At 39.7% G+C, this 20,894-nt stretch overlaps 1 protein-coding gene across 4 annotated transcripts; it reads left to right on the forward strand.

Moving 5' to 3' along the window:
• The first annotated feature begins 2,571 nt into the window (after nucleotides 1–2,571).
• On the forward strand, nucleotides 2,572–19,491 carry MCEE (methylmalonyl-CoA epimerase). Of its 4 annotated transcripts, none has more exons than XM_077828987.1 (4): nucleotides 2,593–2,629; nucleotides 4,859–5,002; nucleotides 10,336–10,676; nucleotides 18,440–19,491. In XM_077828987.1, exons 2-4 carry the CDS (start codon nucleotides 4,888–4,890, stop codon nucleotides 18,590–18,592), a joined length of 609 nt encoding a protein of 202 aa, XP_077685113.1. In that variant the 5' UTR covers nucleotides 2,593–2,629; nucleotides 4,859–4,887; the 3' UTR covers nucleotides 18,593–19,491. The 4 variants fall into 4 exon arrangements, with proteins under 4 accessions (XP_077685115.1, XP_077685113.1, XP_077685114.1 ...); XM_077828988.1 differs by having other exon boundaries at nucleotides 4,859–4,981; XM_077828989.1 differs by lacking the exon at nucleotides 4,859–5,002 and having other exon boundaries at nucleotides 2,572–2,629.
• Nucleotides 19,492–20,894: the final 1,403 nt, after the last annotated feature.

The following is a 20,894-nucleotide window of genomic DNA, read 5'->3' on the forward strand; positions in this document are numbered from 1 at the left end:
CAAGTATGCTTATCCAGAATTCTTCACCCAAAACCCACCTTTGCATGGAATTCTCTCCCCATTCCTCCACAAGCCCCTGACCCCCCACTCACTATATACAGATTCAGAAATCCTTTTTGCTTCACTTGGAGGTAGAAAATAATTGTTCTTCCTAAGACTACAATGATCTCTTTTCCTCCCACACCCTAGGAACCTGCAAGACAATCTCAGATATTCCCAAAGGACAAATCACAAGGCCTGTTAGCAATTAACAAATTCTCAGTAAGCAATATGCCAGCTATAGTTACTTTTGGAAGAGGCATTATAACTTGCTTGCAGTCTAGAAAACCATATGGTTTTATCCAATTATTTTGACAATTTTATTAATTCTATTCAGACAGACCTTTTATTTTTTACTAGTTTCATTTAATAAGCTGAGTGTACATGGTGGGGACAGAAATCTTGAGTGTGGATTTTAGAGTAATGGCACTAATGTACTTGTATATATTTATGTAATATATAGTAAATAAAGTATGGGACATTGTTACTATTATAACAATTTTAATACTATACCTTGTTTATTTCCTTGCCTGTTCCCTGCACTAAAGTAAAACTCGCCTCCTCTCTGTCCTTTTCCATAGTCTCACCACTAGTTGTGTAAGAGCCTTCTCCTCTGCAGCTCCTACCTTCTGGAGCAGTTGTCCAAGTATACCTCTCTGTTATTGAATCTTTACCTCTTTTTAAACCTTCTTTTAAACAAAATATTTCCCCCCTCTCAGTCTACACTTCTTGAATGGAATATTTTTATTTACCATATAATATCTTTCTACCAACATTCCCTGGATTTTACACTGTATACTGCCTGCACATGGGTAGATCCAGTGAGCATTTGCACAGACCCAAGGGTTTGCCATAAAAAGGGAATTGCAGGATTGAGACAAATTGCAGGATTTTGCAAAGTGCTTTAGGGATACACCTTGTTTGGAAGACACTATATAAAAATAAATTCTGATCCTCAATTGTTTGCTCGAATGAATAATCCCATTAATTTAAGTGGGAGTACTTGTGAGAATAAAGATTTACAACAGCAGACCCTAAAACGGTATGTTGTATAATTGTTGTTTTCTCCCCTTGGGTGACTTTAATACTACCCTAGATTTGGATGGTTATTAGCACTGAACACATTTGCTAAATATAGTAACTGTACAGTTATTTTACTATGCAGTTTTGTCTCTGTGACCTAGATTCAACTATTTTTTTTTAACATACATTTTCAGCAGACATTCAGAACAAAATGTCTGATGGTATTTTGCATCACTAAACTCAAAATTCACCCAGGCACATATTCACAGAACTGGTGTATTAGCATGGATTAATGTTTTTCTTTCTAACACATTACATGATAATTTCCTTCAAGATTATTACTGAAGGTCAAACTATGCACTAGGCCAGGAGCTTCTGCAGCAGTTGGGGAAGTGTTGTGGGAAGGGAGGAATCCACCTACCTCCCAGGCTGCAATTTGCAAAGCCACTCTCCAACTGTTATTCTCTGGGGTTACAGTAACCTTCTCTCCTGTGTGGTTCTTCCCATTCTGCAGAGTTTTGATAGATCCACATAGTAATGGATCTTATTGGTCTCATCCCAGCTATTGTCACAGTCCACCTCTTAAAACCTCCCCTGGGCGTTGGGATGAAGGGAGCTCCCCCCCCACCAATCGTGAGGCTGAGCTTTACAGTGCACTGAATGTTCGTATATGGTGTGTACTTTCCACATACACTCCTTCAACTCCACTCAGAGCCTTCCACACTCTCATAGAGGGAGAGGGGAGACAGATCCCTATTTGATTAAAGCAGTTACCCAGTTTTGGGAGTCTTGAAGGTTGTTTCAGCGAGGAGAAGAAATGGGTGGTGGAGTCACGTATGGTATCTTTTTGATACAATCTTGTTTATCTAAAATAAATTATAAAATCCTGTTTCCATGAACACAGTAGGACTCAAACAACAGAAGGTTATTTGGTCACAGTTCCCAGGCTCTTTCTGACAGCACTTTACCCAAAAGCTGTCTCTCATTTTTTTCTGAGGGTGATACTACTGGGGCTTCTCTTGCTGTGCCTGGGCTTCTTTAATCTTTCTTTCTTTGTCTCAGCTGCTTCTCTCACATAGAGACACATAATTCCTGACTCCAGGGGCTGGGCCTTTAAGGAAAAACCATTAATGCAAAACTCACAAAAAAATCACAAGAGTTGGTAACACTAATTTTCATTAGCGCCAACGCTGTTGCCAGGAGAAAGTTTCTGCACAAAATGAAAAATCAGCATGTTTCAAGCTATTAAACATTTTATTTTGGAGCAAATAACGGAATCGCTTCTTCACCCACTCGCTGGTGGTGCTGCTCACAGCCAGAGGCTGATGATTTCCTTTTGCAGAACTGGGCTTTGCCGCAGCTCTGTGCCCCCCGCCTTGGAGGGCAGCTCCCTGCAGTGGCAAAAGCAGGGGCTGCCCCGCTGAGAGCACAGCCTGGCTCTGCGCCGGCCGGCCGGCCCGGCCCCTCCTGCCTTTGCCGCTGTGCTCGCGGGAAGAGGCTCTCGATAAAGTTAGATTTGAAGAGCCAGGAGACAAGATGGCAGCCTGCATGGGGAAAGTAGCAGCAGGTAGATACTGAGCGGTGCAGCGGGAGCCTGAACGCGCTGAATAAGGGGGGCAGGTGGGGAAGCGAGGACGGCCAGAGACACGTGTTAAATAGGTCGTGGGGTGGGGGAGTTCATGGCAGGGGAATTGCACATGCTAAGTATAGGGGTAAAAACAGGATATACAAAGTACCCCTGTTAGAGGAACAGTGTGTACAGACAACGGTGGAGGTCATGGAAGGAGAATTGCACCTGGTAAAGATATTTAGGGGGAAGGTGCAGATCACCCATGCTGAGTAGGTGAGTGCAAATGGGTGGTTGTTCACGCTGAGGAGTGGCTCCTGGGTAGTGACTCAGTGGATGGGACATGGGACTTAGTCAAGAATCCTGGCTTGTATTTTTTTGACTCTGCCATAGACTTGTCTGACCTTTGGTAAGTCACTTAGCTTCTGTGACTCAGTTTCCCTTTCTGTAAAATAGTTTTTGCCTTGTGAAAGCTATTGATATCGACAGATGAGAATTTATTATTTTAATTAATTGTGAGAAGTCATGAAATTGTGCGTGATGAGTATTTCTGTACAGTTTAAATGCTCTATTATTTATTTATTTATTTATTTATTTGTGATCCTAATAATTCAAACTGCTGGGTTGTGGAGTATTGCAGTTTTAGATTCTGATCCTTCAAGTTGCTCTGTATGGTCAGATCTCTGCATAGAGGTCTCTTGTCTTTAATAGGTGCAGGATGCTATCCACATGGAGCTTCTTGAAGGATTACTTCAGGACATCATTTTTCTTAGATATGTAGAATTAATGCATCTTATAAGCAAACTTCCCGATTTCCCACAGACGAAATGTGCTACATACCCACATTTTTTCTTATTTTCATACATAGTTTCAACATTGCTAAACGTTTGCAGTGTTTTTTGTTAGATATATTGTTAAATGTAGATGACTTTCTGTTTGTAAATAAAATAAAGAACTCACCCAAGTTGTCAGTGCAAGAGTGTTAGACCAGTTTGGTTGTTTTTAATACTAAGCACAATAAGAAAGAAAATGTGGATGTACTTACTCTATGAATAGAATTTTTTGGAATGTACAGATGATTGTTAGAATAACTCTTAAAATTGGATTTTGTCTTGGTTAGAATCTTCTGTGTTCTTGTGAAAAATAAAGGGTGTTAAGCCTTATGGGGCAAATCTGAAGCATAATGCCTACTTTTTTAATACTTATCTTGGATGTTACATGCAAACTTCTCTTCCTTCCCTTATGTGGAGACATGATTCTTTTCTCTCTAAAGAGTTAAAGATTGTTTGATCTCAATTACAGTACCAAAACTAAATTATTGTGCAATTTAGCCATGGACTTGATCTCAAACGGGGACTATCAAAGAAGAAGCAGAGTGCTGTCTGGTCATTAGTATGAGACAGGCAGCTAAGATACCTAAGAACACTCAGTCCATTTTATGGGATAGTACAAACTTTCTGATTCCCTGGATTCTGGGGTCATCTGGAGCAATCCCCAATATAAATTACAGAAGCCCAAAGGCTGTGTAAATTGTGCTGGCTTGTTAATGGCACTTGGAGATTGCTGGTGTTTAGGAATAACTAACCCATGCCCTATGTTCACTGTCCTCAGGGACTGGGAGGTGGTGTTGGATATACTAGTGGCTCTATGCCACATGAGGACCCTTCCTGCTCTGGAATTTTAGGGTAGCTTTCCTTCAGCATACTTGAGAATTGTTCCAAAGGGCATTATCCTGTAATGGTGACTCTCATGTATAACCTCTCTCACATGTATTATTATTGAGTTCAATGGGACTCCGCATGTGTTTGATGTAACCATTACATTGGTTGTGCAGCTCCCATTGATTAAAAAATAAAATATCTGATCCTGCACCATTGAAATGTGTTGTAATTAAGTATGTGCTGACTTAATTTTATAATGGATGCTGCATCAGCCTCCCAGCTTTTAAAATTGTTTTGTCTGTATTAGAGTGCAAGCTCCTTGGGACGGGAGCTATTTTGTGTGTGTCTGAATTCTGCTGAACACTCTGCTGGTGGTCAGTGAACACCAATATAATGAATTGAATTGAATAGGTAGTCCAAATAGATACTGCTTAGAATCATTAAGAATGATTTATTAAAAGTACTATAGTTGAAGAAAGTGACATAACATGCATTCTATAATCTCAGTGAAATGGGGAAGATGACTAAGAAATTTATGTGGATCCTGTTTTCATATATTTCTTTAAAGGGCAATGTCTCTGAACCATCCCTAGAAACATGAGATGGGTACATTTAAAAAGTAGGTCTTCAAAATACCCCGTGGACATTGATGTTGACTGCATTAGAAGAAGAAAGAAAAAAGAAATTGCACGTAAGAATTTATCTACACATGGTCAGCATCTGCAAATTTCAACCAGGAAAAATGCTTCAGTCAAAGTAGTCTGGGCTACACAATGAGCAGAGAGCCTGGTTCTTCTCTTATATACAGTGGAGTAAATCATGAATAATTCAGTTAAAGTCAATGGAGAGACATTTGTCTGACTAAAAAATCTATCCCAGAGACAACAAAACCAGTCACCAGAAGAAAGTTGCTTTACACTACAGAGGCCATGTTTACGCGGTGGGTGTTACAGCAGCATAGCTATTGCACCATAGCTATGCCACTGTAACCCAGTAGTGTAGACGCAGGCTACAGCAATGGAAGAGGTTTTTCTGTTGCTGTGGGAACTTCACCTCCCTGTGAGACAGTGGCTAGGTTGGCAGAAGCATTCTTCCGTCATAGCTGTATCAAAACCGGGGTTTAGGTTGGCCAAGCTATGGTGGTCAGGGCATGAATTTTTCACGCCCTTGAGCATCGTAAGTATGTCAGCCTGAGTTGTTTAAGTGTAGACCAAGCCAAAGAATACAGAAACTGGAAAATACGTAAACCAACCTATTCTGTATGTTCTACAAAACATCCAAAGCCTCAATGCATCCTTGGCACAATTTCATAGCAGAATTGTGCATTTGAGGTTGTAAAGAAGTTGAGAATACATAAAAGGCTTCTGATACTCAAGCTTGGCCTTGAGGCATTGGGAGCTTTGACATGGTCTAAAGCAAAAACTGGCATAAAATGTAACCACTGGTTTCATGTATACATACTTGTATCTCATTCTGGCAGCAGTAGTCTAGTGATGGGAGATCTGCCCTGCCCTGCCCTGCCCTCCTTCCCCTGTCCTCACCGTACCTTCCTCCCCGTCCCCACCCCCAGAAAATTCCAGCACCCACTGTCAACAGATTAACTTTTTAGCAAGCCATTTTATATATCAGAATATGCAATTTCCTGCAATACCATGGACCAAATTTACTGAATTAAGTTTAAGTATTTTAGGAGTTAATTGTAATTAAAAGGCAAATGTTTATACATTATTGTGGGATTGTATGGGACTTCTTTAGGAAACATGACTATGGAAACCCTGGGAAGTGTTGTGAACTTTAGAAGATTCTTCTAAACAATGGGGCAGATAGGAATGAACTTTTAGGGCAGGTCTACATTACTGCTTAAGTTGATCTAACTTAAGTTGCTCAGGGTTGTGGAAAAGATGCCCCCACCCCACTCTGAGTGACACAAGTTACAGTGACCTAAGCACTGTTCATACTGGCGCTATGTTGATGGGAGACGATCTCCCGCTGACATAACTTTTGCCTCTTGCAGAGGTGGAGTAATTATGCCAACGAGAGAGCGCTCTCCCTTCGGCACAGAGCGTCTTCACCAGACATGCTACAGCAGTGCAGTTGTGCCAATGTAGTGCTTCTAGAGTAGACTTGCCTTGAAAGTTAAGTGTGTTTCTCAGGAAATCTCTAGGGGGTTATGTATGCAAATGTAAGAAGGAGAGGACCTTTTGTCTGTTGAGTGCTTGTTATATGAGGACAGATCAGAAAGACCCAAACTGGATAAAAGAGCGACTCACAGATTAATGGGGGTGCCTGTTTTGAGTCAAGGCAGTTACGAACTTGTGACCACAGAAAAACCCTTGGAGGGGTTTGAAGGAGTGTTCACCTGCCAGAGCTTTTGTTGGAGTTGGGGTGATCTCTGGTAAGCTTATTAGTAGCATATGTGTATGTTTTTACTGTTTTTAATGTCTTATTTGTAAGAATAAATACCATACTGCTCTTTCTGAGCAAGCATAACAGTGGGCAATTGCCCTGTTGTTAGCCTCTGAGGATAAAATCAAAGCAGGCCTGCCTAGGTACTCGGCCTTGCTGGGGACTTCATAGTTTAGTCAGGGAACTGTGCAGCCTGGAAAACCCATCAGGAGGGAAAGAGACACAGGGCTCTGCCCAAGAGTGGTAAAGGCTGATGAGCCGGAAGCCTGAAGGTGGGTGCCCTTGCTGGAGTTTGTAATCCTAATTTAAACCCTCTTTCTCATGCTGTAGTTTCCTCTGATTATCTCTGCAGTCAGCTGAGGAGGCCCTAGACATTCACATAGACAGACCATATCTTTGTGTTGTTTCCTGTTCATAAGTCTTATGGCCTGTTTCTGTTTTAATTAAAATATTTATTTTACAATGAAAACTGTTCAAAATTATTTAAGTAATGGCTTCAACCATTTACAACCCCTCTCCCAGGGCCTGCCAGTTCAATTCTACTGCAATATTCTTAAAAATCAAGCATTTTTAGCAAGCTAAGCAGAAATGGGAATGGCCAGTATTTGGAAGAGAAAACTAACCTAATTGTTATAGGTGACTCAGTAGGTGGTACTCGTCCTCAAAGATCTGAATTTGTATCTACTGAAGTCAATGTCAAAGCTCCTATAGACTTCAATAGTGTAGAATCGAGACCTAGATCAGTACTGAATCACTTCCTCTGCACAGTTCTTCAGTGTTATTCTCTTACCTGGAGCCTTAGTATGGATTGGAGATTAATCAATTTCAATCAATAAATAATCATTCAATCTCTTAGACTGCAGTGGTCAATAAATATTCTGTCTCCTGAGGGCTACAGTATCAGGAATATTGATCAGGATCATTAGAATTAGAGACCTTAGAAGCACATGAGAAAGAATTGCAATTTATCACAAGTCCCTTTATTGATAAATCCACTAAGCAGATAAACAATCCCACCAACGCTGAAATACAAGAGCAGATAGAGAGACAGTGTTAAGCCCTAGGACTGGCATCACTCACATCTCCTGCTGGGGGACCCTGGAGTGTCAGTCATTATCTTCATCATCTTCATTGTCCTCATCAACCATTTGTCATCCTGGTGTCTTCCCCCTGTGTTTTCCCGCACCCACCCCAGCACTCAGGCTGGACAACAACTTTTTATTCTGAGGTATGCTTATGCCTACTGCTGCTCATAGATATGCATAAGGGTTCCAACCTCTTTTTCCTTATCCATACTTCCCTATGCCATTAATTTAGGGATGCCCCATCTCTTACTGGGTGTCCCCTTACTACCCCTTATTCTCATTAATATCTATGTACTATAGCAACTTGAGGTTATTATAGAATTCCCCAAAATGTTACTATCGGGCATCTTGTGGCATTAACTGGTACATTGTGCCATAGTTTCCAGTCTATTAAATGCTGATGTTCTGGAAACTATGCAGTAACATGTATTTTACTGCAATTTTACACTTCACTGGTACAGGATTATCTTTCAGTCAACTAGTCATGCACATCAGTTTCAGGCCTAAGGCCTTGTGTGGCTAAGCTGAATATCTCACGGATCTGAGGACCTATGTTACAACATTAATTAATACTTATAGTTCACCTCTATATTCTAAATATACTTAATATCTCTTATTCTTTGCTACAGACTTCATCCTCTGCAAAGGCAGCAGGAGCAGCATTGCTGTACAGATGCCTCTTAAACAAGCTGTGCAAACTCATGGCACTTCTCTAACCCCACTCCCAAAAAAACCCCACAACCAAGAGAAATGGCAAAATCCATGAACCACTATAGCAAACCACTATTCCTAATTATGAGATCCTTCCTTCTCTAAGCCTGTCGTGCATCCCAGGTTTTAACTCCAAGCTCTCAAATTTCTCAGTGGAATTGGTTCATAGCCAGTCACAGGTAAAAATCATAATGCTAAGTATTGGACTGACGTGTGTGTGTGTATAAAATGAAAATCACTTATTCTACTGACAAATATACAGCCCTGACCAATAGTCCAATATGAGTAGACAGGAGTCCACAGAGGCAGGTTAAAGTTCAACAAGGGCCTCCTCAGAGAAATCCACAAAGAGCTCAGCTGCCATAATTGTTGGTCCATGTTGTTTCTCATGCCAGTGAGCCTTTCCATGACTAAATTGTCTCAGATCTTATTCACCCATTTCTGCCTGGATGTAGACCCCTGCCTTTATGCCATCAGGTGACCATATTGTTAATGACCTTATGCGTATATTCTGAAGCAAACTCTGCTCCGTTTCTCATGCAAGTAGTCACATTGAAGTCAGAGAAACTGTTTGCATTAATAGAGCAAACAACATTTGGCCCTAGCAAATGCTTTGAGATGGAATACCCTTAAAATGGCTAAGAAGGGGATAGGGTGGCCAGGTGTCAGGTTTTCGACCAGAAAGTCCAGTCAGAGCTACTGACCAGACACCCAAAGTCTGGTTACTGTGGGTGAGGGAGGCACCAGGTCATCACCCACACCAGCCTGTACTCAGCCACGGCCGCCTCCTACCTGCATCGGGCGGCTGCAGCTCCAAGCCCTGGCCTCCGCAGGCAAGACCCTACTGACCCAGGCAGAGGGGAGTAGAGGCAGGACAGGGGAAAAGCAATGAGCAACAGGGGAGAGAGGAGGAAGAGGAGCAAATGGGGGGTGAGGCCTTCGGGAAAGAGGCAGGGCATGATGGGGCCTCGGGGAGAGCTGGGGCAGGGGAGGTTCCAGCAATTCTGCTGGAGTATCTGGTATGTAAATATTACAAAGTTGGTAACTGTAGAAGGATGCTGTATGTTAAACAGAATAATCCTTAGAATTCTTTCCAGCTGTAGAGCATTTCACTAACTTTTTATCCTCAAACAGTCCTGTGATATAGGAAGTATTAGTCCATTATACAAATGTGAAAACTAAGAAAGGAAGAGAGGCAAAATGATCTACCCAACATCACAGAGGGATGGAATAGCAGAGATGGAAAAAAACTTGGGAGTTATTGGCTACCACTCTTGTGACTTAACATTTGATCACATCTCCCTCCACTGGGAAGCAACTAAGATTGTTCACCTTTCTATAGGTATTTGGGCTTTAGGAATAAATATATTAGTTCTTCATTATGTTTAGACAGGTTTTTTTTACATCCTTATTTCTATTTTATTAAATGTGAAGCTCTGAATAATACAAAAACAATGTACAGGTTAGTGGTGTGTAACTGGCCCTTAAATTCTATAAACTTGTGCATATAATTATGAAAATCTTTATTTTCATACCAAGCTCAACTGAAGCTTAAAATTAACTTTTTAAAAAAATCCCTATTGTTGTTTGTAATGGACACATCTGAGCATTCATGCTATAAATTCTTCATTTACCTCCTCTGAATTAATTTGTTTCAGAACAAAAAAAGCCATTGAACTGATAGCAGAAGAAGAGGAAATGCTTCCCTGCTATCTTCTTATCTCTGTCTTTAGCATACCATAAATGTAACGACATAGGAGTTATTTGGGCTTCATTAAAAGGGGAAAGGACGTGCATTAATTTTTTTTCAAAAGGATTATGACGATGTCATTCAATTTTACAGGGCTTCTTACCAGATTGCAAACTACAGCACACACAGTACGGACTTTATCAGTGTCACGCTCCTTAACTCAAAAAGTTCCATGCTCTTTGTGGAAATTGGGGCGACTCAATCATGTAGCAATTGCGGTACCTGATTTGGAAAAGGCCCAGTCTTTTTACAAGAGTGTTTTAGGAGCCCAGGTGAGTGAGACAGTTCCTCTTCCTGAACATGGCGTCTACACTGTTTTTGTGGAGCTGGGAAACACAAAGCTGGAACTGCTGCACCCTCTGGGAGAAAAAAGTCCAATTTCAGGCTTTCTGCAAAAAAACAAGGCTGGAGGAATGCATCATATCTGCATTGAGGTATTATACATGCATACTTTCTATTATATTTTAAAAAAATCTTTATCTTGTTAAACAGCTTCATACTTTCTAATAGATTCAACCTGAATAAAAACCCACATTGGTTATGCCGAGTCATTATCATTTGGGTAATTCTACTGAAGACCAGCAAATAAAAAGTGAAGTTGCAGTGATGAAATTCAGGCCAATTTCATATTGTCATTATACAAGCAGTTTTATTTTCTTTTTAATCTGCCCAAACTGAATTCAATAATTGTAATGTCCTGCCTGAAAGAAATGGGGACAAACTCATGGAATGTAGCAATGTTCAGCAAAGGTGGCAATTTCGGGATGTTCAAAATATATGCACTGGAAAAACCTGTGTGTGTCAGTTTTTATATATCACTTATAATGGGGTGCACAAGTGTAAATTAGAGCACAATTTGAAGACAGTAGGGTTTTACCAGAGTTCCTGCGTTTGATATTTTGTTGAAAATTCAATATGCAAGTCAGAAAAGAATCCTGGGAAAACGCTCACTGCTGTGTTGGTTCTCAGAGATGAGAGTAGTAAAATTAGGTAATCAGAGATGAATCTGCATATTCACAGGGAGTAGAACTACTGAGCAAGGTGGTGTGTGTTTGTTTTTTTACAATCACTTTTCAGAATAGAATCAAAATTTAAAAGTTATCACAATATACACTTAATTGTGTTGCATATTGTATATGGTCCTCATATACAATATAGGGACCCGTCTCAAACACACATGCGTATCTTTAATCATGTGAGTAGTCCTGTTGAACTTAGTAGGACTACTCACATGAATAAAGTTAAATTGATTGCCAGATTGTGTCCATAAACTATAAGTATCGTAAATTACATACTTACAAGAAAAATAGAAAATTCTTCACATGTATAACATATCCAAGTTTTCCCCCTAAATTATTAAGCCTCCATATTTTCAAAGTAGAGCCTGTCAGTATAGACCGGCCAATCACCGTATAACACTGCTCAGATGATATGCAGAGCAGTTGATATCATAAACCGAGCTGCTCGCATTATTCTTAAAGAAAATGTATAAAAATTCAGATGTGTAATACAAAATTATAAAAATTGGATAGGACAACTCTCAAGCTGTTTGATTTATGCTTTACGCTTTTCGAGCCTTTTGTCTGTGTTAAAGTCTGTAAATTGATACTTTGTGTATTAATTTTCTATTTTCTTTATCGCAACTGAAATATTATAACTGCCCTGAATATTTATTATTTAATATTAAAACTTTAGGATATATTCTCCACTGAACAAGAAAATAATCTTGAAGGTAGTGGATTGGTATTAACAAGTAACATTCAAAAATAGTATTGAGTGCTTAGATGGAAACTGCCCAATTTCAGTTGCTATGGAAATTTGTCATTGACTGTGGAACAGATGTAAGTGAAGATTAAAACAAAAAGCCTTAATTAATTCAGATATTCTTACATATGAATTAGAAGCTTGTCATATATAGAAAAAAGGCTACAATTGGCTGTTTATGAGACAGGGAAAACAAACTCCCACATTTGACTCTCTGTTGTAATAGTAGAAGGACTGTAGGTCAGCGTTGAGTTGACAGGCTAGAGGAAAATCTTGCTCATTTAATAGTTGCACTTCTATCTGTCTTTCACAGAGGGAACTCAAAACATTTCACAAACATAAAAAATCCTGAGGTATTCCCATTTATAAAGAGATTAAATGAACCATAGTGAATTAGTTGTTCTAGGCTAGATAGTAAGTCAGTGGTAAAGGAGGGAATGGAACACAAGAGTCTTGGCTACCAGTCCCCTGCTTTAACTTCTTCCGAGGCTGGATGTTTTATATTGGCAATTATAGATTCTGTTTTGTGATTCATGCTAGCACAGAGTTCCTGGACTGCATTTGTTCTATTCGCATGGCTCAATAGTTTAGAGCTTGGTAAAGTATTAAATCATATTAGTCTACTTCTGCAGTAATAAATTACTTTAAATAAATCTTTTTAATTAATGACTTCCACAGGAAAAAAAATAGAACCAACAAGACAAAAAGTGGAGGTGGGGGGAGGAGGGTGATTTGCCCATGTATGGCAGTATATGATTATGCAGAATGCTGTTTAAGCATACTGAATTTTAATACAAACGATGATATAGTGTATCATTCATGGGGGGGGGGAAATGGGACAAAAAGCATGCTTTTATTAGTTCTCTTTTCCATTTCTTTCTTTGAGCGTCCTTTTGAATAAGATGTATTTTTCAGGAAATGGTAATCATAATTTAATGCAGCAAAAATGCAATTCCTTTTCAAGAAGCGTAGACTTCCCCCACAGGAGTAAATTTCTGCCTATGGCTGTATGTCAGGGAGGGATGACTATTCCCTGCTTCCATTTCCCAAACAATGAGGAGGAGGGAGGGGAACAGTTAAGCCCTTATCCTGTAAACCCTAAGGCTTGACTTACACTAGAAAATTTGGTCAGTATAACTACATCACTCAAGGGTGTGAATTCTCCTGTCGACCTGGCTACTGCCTCTCAGGGAGGTGGAGTACCTATGCTGACAGGAGAAGTCTCCCATGGACATGAGTAGTGTCTTCACAGTAGCGCTACAGTGGCACAACTGTGTTGCTGTAATGTTTTACATGTAGGCAAGCCCTTAAGTGTGCCTAAGTTTACTACCGTGACTAGTCCCCTTGAAATTAAATTTAAGCACACCTATATAGTGGATAATAAATCGGAGATGGCTACTGTTCACTTTTATAAATTCTGTTTTAGTGACTCAGCAATTGCATTCAAATTCAGTAGATCAGAATGTTTTATATTTCTTGTAAGTATAGTATCTATTTGCAGTTGTTCAAGAAATTAAAATAAAAGTAATTCAATCTGCTCAAATTGCTGTTAAGCAGAATTGTTTTGCAGTGCTGTTAGGAGAATGTAAAAGACTACAGCAGAACTCAAGAAGTGGGGATGGGGAAGACAGGAATAATAAGTGGTAAGGGCTGTTTTTAAAAAAAAACCCAAACTGCTAAGTAGTAGAAATAGCAACACTACTTAATTACAGCTACAAAGAGAGGAACACACTAGGAATATTTAAAATGACTATATCTTCTTAAATCTTTTAGGAGCTGGAGTGTGTGTTTGTTTTTGTTTGTTTCAAAGATACTTCAAGAAGCATAAAGAAAAGGAGTACTTGTGGCACGTTAGAGACTAACCAATTTATTTGAGCATAAGCTTTCGTGAGCTACAGCTCACTTCATCGGATGCATACTGTGGAAAGTGTAGAAGATCTTTTTATACACACAAAGCATGAAAAAATACCTCCCCCCACCCCACTCTCCTGATGGTAATAGCTTATCTAAAGTGACCACTCTCCTTACAATGTGTATGATAATCAAGGTGGGCCATTTCCAGCACAAATCCAGGGTTTAACAAGAACGTCGGGGGGGGGTGGGGGGGAGGTAGGAAAAAACAAGGGGAAATAGGTTACCTTGCGTAATGACTTAGCCACTCCCATTCTCTATTCAAGCCTAAGTTAATTGTATCCAATTTCCAAATGAATTCCAATTCAGCAGTCTCTCGCTGGAGTCTGGATTTGAAGGTTTTTTTGTTGTAATATCGCAACTTTCATGTCTGTAATCGCGTGACCAGAGAGATTAAAGTGTCCTCCGACTGGTTTATGAATGTTATAATTCTTGACATCTGATTTGTGTCCATTTATTCTTTTACGTAGAGACTCTCCAATGTACATGGCAGAGGGGCATTGCTGGCACATGATGGCATATATCACATTGGTGGATGTGCAGGTGAACGAGCCTCTGATAGTGTGGCTGATGTTACTACGCCCTGTGATGGTGTCCCCTGAATAGATATGTGGGCACAGTTGGCAACGGGCTTTGTTGCAAGGATAGGTTCCTGGGTTAGTGGTTCTGTTGTGTGGTATGTGGTTGTTGGTGAGTATTTGCTTCAGGTTGGGGGACTGTCTGTAGGCAAGGACTGGCCTGTCTCCCAAGATTTGTGAGAGTGTTGGGTCATCCTTCAGGATAGGTTGTAGATCCTTAATAATGCGTTAGGGGTTTTAGTTGTGGGCTGAAGGTGACGGCTAGTGGCGTTCTGTTATTTTCTTTGTTAGGCCTGTCCTGTAGTAGGTGACTTCTGGGAACTCTTCTGGCTCTATCAATCTGCTTCTTCACTTCCGCAGGTGGGTATTGTAGTTGTAAGAATGCTTGATAGAGATCTTGTAGGTGTTTGTCTCTGTCTGAGGGGTTGGAGCAAATGCAGTTGTATCGCAGAACTTGGCTGTAGACAATGGATCGTGTGGTCTGGTCAGGGTGAAAGCTGGAGGCATGTAGGTAGGAATAGCGGTCAGTAGATTTCCGGTATAGGGTGGTGTTTATCTGACCATCGTTTATAAGCACTGTAGTGTCCAGGAAGTGGATCTCTTGTGTGGACTGGACCAGGCTGAGGTTGATGGTGGGATGGAATTTGTTGAAATCATGGTGGAATTCCTCAAGGGCTTCTTTTCCATGGGTCCAGATGATGAAGATGTCATCAATATAGCGCAAGTAGAGTAGGGGCGTTAGGGGACGAGAGCTGAGGAAGCGTTGTTCTAATTCAGCCATAAAAATGTTGGCATACTGTGGGGCCATGCAGGTACACATAGCAGTGCCGCTGATTTGAAGGTATACATTGTCCCCAAATGTAAAATAGTTATGGGTAAGGACAAAGTCACAAAGTTCAGCCACCAGGTTAGCCGTGACATTATCGGGGATAGTGTTCTTGACGGCTTGTAGTCCATCTTTGTGTGGAATGCTGGTGTAGAGGGCTTCTACGTCCATAGTGGCCAGGATGGTGTTATCAGGACGATCACGATGGATTGTAGTTTCCTCAGGAAGTCAGTGGTGTCTCGAAGGTAGCTGGGAGTCCTGGTAGCGTAGGGCCTGAGGAGGGAGTCTACATAGCCAGCCAATCCTGCTGTCAGGGTGCCAATGCCTGAGATGATGGCGCGTCCAGGATTTCCAGGTTTATGGATCTTGGGTAGTAGATAGAATATCCCAGGTCAGGGTTCCAGGGGTGTGTCTGTGCGGATTTGATCTTGTGCTTTTTCAGGGCGTTTCTTGAGCAAATGCTGTAGTTTCTTTTGGTAACCCTCAGTGGGATCAGAGGGCAATGGCTTGTAGAAAGTGGTGTTGGAGGGCTGCCGAGCAGCCTCTTGTTCATATTCCGACCTATTCATGATGACAACAGCACCTCCTTTGTCAGCCTTTTTGATTATGATGTCAGATTTGTTTCTGAGGCTGTGGATGGCATTGTGTTCCGCATGGCTGAGGTTATGGGGCAAGCGATGCTGCTTTTCCACAATTTCAGCCCGTGAACATCGGCGGAAGCACTCTATGTAGAAGTCCGTCTGCTGTTTCGACCTTCAGGAGGAGTCCACCTAGAATCCTTCTTTTTGTAGTGTTGGTAGGGAGGTCTCTGTGGCCCAACTTGATTATCATACACATTGTAAGGAGAGTGATCACTTTAGATAAGCTATTACCAACAGGAGAGTGGGGGGGGGGAGCTATTTTTTCATGCTTTGTGTGTATAAAAAGATCTTCTACACTTTCCACACTATGCATCCGATGAAGTGAGCTGTAGCTCATGAAAGCTTATGCTCAAATAAATTGGTTAGTCTCTAAGGTGCCACAAGTACTCCTTTTCTTTTTGCGAATACAGACTAACACGGCTGTTAACTCTGAAACCTTTCAAGAAGCATGATGTTGTTCCATGTAGAGCTCTGTTCAGCAAGAGATCTGTGACCTTTCATGGTGCAGAAGTTACCAAAGATGACTGTCAAAGGATGGCATACTGTTAAGTCTGAAAAATTATAAGAAATGTGGCACTCAGTCATTCCTTGCTGTAAAATGTAAAAATACTATGTTGAAAAGATATATATTTTCAGATGTAACAGGTCAAGTGAGCCAAGATCCACAAAATCCAACAGTCAGAGTTTAAATTAAATGGATGAGTGCGGGCTTGTGGCAGCTAGAATTTTGCAAGAGATTTAGTGCTAAAATTTCTCTAAACAAATTCAAAAGAGTTCAGATAAAAGCATCAATAAAGGCTTCCTATAGCTCTAGGGCTTCCATTAGGATGGCCTGATATTCCTATGTAAGGCCAAATTACAATGAGGAGCCCTAGTCTATCCTAGAAAAATGACCCATTGTAGTGTGGTTGAAAATAATTTGCTACTGGCAAAGAATAGTCGGAACACTTTAACACCTGTTACAGAAAGCATATTGGACACCTGGTGGAAGGGGAGAGGAACCGGTTCTTGATACACACAGTCACCAAGCAGATATTTTCCTAATGGAGATGCACCCAGAGACTCTCACAGCTCACTCTCATTATTGTCCCTTGGGATGCAGTAATTCACTCCAGCTGAGCCCAGCCACGTTTCTCCTTCCAGCTGGTTTTGCTAGCTATCTCTGCAGGAAGTGCAGGCAGCTGTGCTGATTTCTCTACTCAGGGGATGAACCTCAAGGGGTTACTACCCATCACAGAACATATTACACTTGTAATTAAGGGTTCTCTAATATTAGCATTTTCTAAAAAGCAAACTGGTAACAGTATGGGGGTATGACTGCAGCAACTTCAGGATTTTTAAAAAATCTCAGTTGAAAAGGATTAGGACTTAATTGAATTCTACTTCCTCTGTATTTGCATTATGTAAAGTTTATGTTTTCACAATTACATTTTTTAAGCTTATCCATTTAGCTATGTCCAGGCACCTGTCTTGAAAAACAGCACTCCTGTTGTTCTAGTGCCGGGACTTTATTAACTGGTAGTTGTGCTAAACTGAATGTTAATTTTGTTCTTCCAACAAGCTTGCATTCGAGATCTGGGTGAATCAAAGTCTCACTTTATATCAGCACATCCAAAGTAACAACCATTTGGCACAACTTAAGGACAAGTCCATGTTAAATACTCTTATTAGGTTGCCCTGAAATTATATATGTGACTATATATAAAATCTATGAAGTACAGTTGCCCAAGAGGAAAATGGGCCACAGTCCGGTGTGTATTATCCTCTAGTATTCTTGGTAGTTCGAGGTGTCTCTGAGGAGATCCGTTTATACCAAACCTAACTGGTAAGATCAAGATGAACCTAAGTGAAAGGTACATAACCCCAGCATTTAATGAGTCAGGATTCTGTCTTCAGTTAGATGAGAAAGCATTCCTTGGTTAATGATCTTGTAAAGCTATACAATCTACTATTTAGGAACAATGTGGAGCTTACAGCTATTGATTTTGATTATTTATTAATTTTGCATTATAAAGTAACCTAAAAGGTTGATGTATTACAGAATCTCTTAACAAACAGAACTATTAAATATAGTACAATCTTCTTGACATTTCTTGATTAAAATCTCCAGGTAACTGCATGTTTCTGTAGCATTTTTGGTTTTTAGAATTATGTAGTGCTTTATTTTTATTATCAAAAAGAAAAGGAGTTCTTGTGGCACCTTAGAGACTAACCAATTTATTTGAGCATGAGCTTTCGTGAGCCACAGCTCACTTCATCACATGAAGTGAGCTGTGGCTCACGAAAGCTCATGCTCAAATAAATTGGTTAGTCTCTAAGGTGCCACAAGAACTCCTTTTCTTTTTGCGAATACAGACTAACACGGCTGTTACTCTGAAACCTATTTTTATTATGGCACTACACTATTGTTCCTAATGTAAAATCTGTGAATCATACACTTTAATGTTCCACATTGTATACATGTTTGTTTTTATAAGGTTGATGATATAAAAGCGGCTATGGCAGAACTGAAGGAAAAGAAGATCCGAATATTGAGCGAAGAGCCCAAAATAGGGGCGCACGGCAAACCAGTGATTTTTCTCCACCCTAAAGATTGTGATGGAGTCCTTGTAGAACTTGAGCAAGCCTGAGCTGTAATCCTAAAAAATGAAATTATGAACTAATTGCAAACCCAATGAGATGGTGTTGGAATTTGTATTATGCCTTGCACTGTGTAAAAGTCATTGTACTTAATTCTTTCTTGTTGATTAAACGCATTACAGCTCTTAAGTTGTGAAATGTGGAGAAATAACACTACATACAGGAGGAAGCTAAAGCACTGTTAACCCTCCTAGTCATCTGGGGCTATGACTTTTTTGTTTTGTTCAGACCTTCAAAAATAATACATTTAAATGTATTTGGATTCCATTAGACTTTGAATTTAAATAGTAACATGAGCTGAGGTACATATACAATATAGTCTTTTTTTTTGTTATATCAGTTTGTGGCATAATTTTAATTTATAGATTTCTAGGTTACCCTATATCATTTTGCTCTGTGTTACCCACTTCTAGATAACAAGAAGATGGCTCAGATATTGCTATAAGAAAGAAGTCTACAAGAGAACATTGTATTTTCTGTCTCCATCATTATAAGCATTATCTGAGCTCCATATTGATTGGTTCATTCAGTTATAGGATCCTTGTGTTATTGTATGGTTGTCTGCAATTGCTAAGCAACTGTTCTCTACCATAACAATTGCTGCCAAGAAAACTGTTGTGTCTAAATCACCATTTTGTAGCTTTATGTATTACATATATATGAAAAAAAATCAAGATTTATAGGGGCATAATTGGTTTATTTTAAATATACTGTGATTACCAAATGCTTATTTTGTTTTAGTTTTGTCAGCAGATATATCTTTGATTTTTAAATTTTAGCTCATACTGATTTATTCTGTTTTCTTCCTGATTGATCTTGAGTGCCTGAACTGAAACCTGACTATTAGGAAAATATCTGGGACATACCAAAAAAAGGCTAATGACTAATATTTTAATTTATATTTTGTTTTCCTTTACAAAAACATTTTCAGGTGATATCTTATTAAAATGTGTATGAATTTTTATTTTACCAAGAGATAAATAAAGCCATCTAGGTCCTGGTGCTGCAAATACTAACTTTACATCTCGGAGTAGTTCTGCTGAAGTCAGTGAGACTACTCATGTTTGAGTGTTTGCTAGATTGGGACCATAGTTTATAAGGGGCCAAATCCTGTTCACTTTATTCATGAGAAGGCTCTTCATCACTTTAATAAAGCTAATCACATGAGTAACGTGAACACCATTTGGCCCAATCTCTTTTTTTTTTACATTTTGGGGGGGGCATCTACAGCAGAAATAGAAATTGCATATTTGAAGGCCACATCCTTAAATGTTAAATAAATAATAAGCTCTTTAAAGGATTTATAAATAATTAGATTATTCTATATTTTATAGGATAAAGCATATTTCTGAATTTCACTCTTAGAGCTCTGGATACAATTAGAGGAAGTGTTTCCTCCTTTTAGGAACAGGTTACTTTTTTTATCCAGTTTTAATCCATAATAATTGGGCACTAGTGTAGAAGTTAAATAATTTTTGCTTTATTTCCTGTTTGCTACAATAAAAACAGATATATGATGGTCACCTAAGTCAGATTTAATCACGACTTTGAAGATCCTGAAAGCTTGTGTGGTGGTCTTCTGACGCAAGAACCTTAATAATGCAAGAAATCTTGTTATACATTAAAGATGTTAACTTTGGACTCACTGTTCTATTCCTACCTGAAGTAAAAATTGGTTCTCAAGGAAAATGCACTGAGCCTTGTGCAGGGCTATTACATCTGTTCAGTGAACTGTTTATAGACTAGTGAGATTCTGCAAGTTTAAATTTTGTAGATAACTAAGCCAGCGAAAGGTAGGTAAGTACTTAATTTCCCCCCTTAATTTTATTCTGCTACTCTAGAAATCCTGGTTATTATTTTACATATTATTTTATTTTCAGATCATTTGAGGAACAAGAGGCTTTTTTTTCCCCCTTTCAGAATGGATCAAGAATTAAAATGTCAAGATTACAGGGTTTTTTTTGTTGGCTAAAATTATTGGTTACTTGTCTTTGAACCTGAGACTGTTGGGTTGGGCTAGTATCACAATAACTGGAGTAGAAGGACTACCAGGTTAAAATTCCTTTCTTCCCCCTTTGTCCTATCTAAAGTTATATGCCCTATGTTGATTGAGGACTAGCTTGACTTGGTCCAGGAACTCCCCACTTAACGTCCTCTCGCTTAACGTTGTTTCGATCTTACATCCCTGCTCAATTACAGAACATGCTCCATTTAAAGTTGTGCAATACTTCGCTGTAATGTCATTTGGCTCCCTATCAGCTCCCCTATGCTCCCCGCCCAGCACCTCTTGCC

Source organism: Eretmochelys imbricata, chromosome 10 (genome assembly GCF_965152235.1).
Source record: "Eretmochelys imbricata isolate rEreImb1 chromosome 10, rEreImb1.hap1, whole genome shotgun sequence".
In the NCBI taxonomy this organism is placed as follows: Eukaryota; Metazoa; Chordata; order Testudines; family Cheloniidae; genus Eretmochelys; species Eretmochelys imbricata.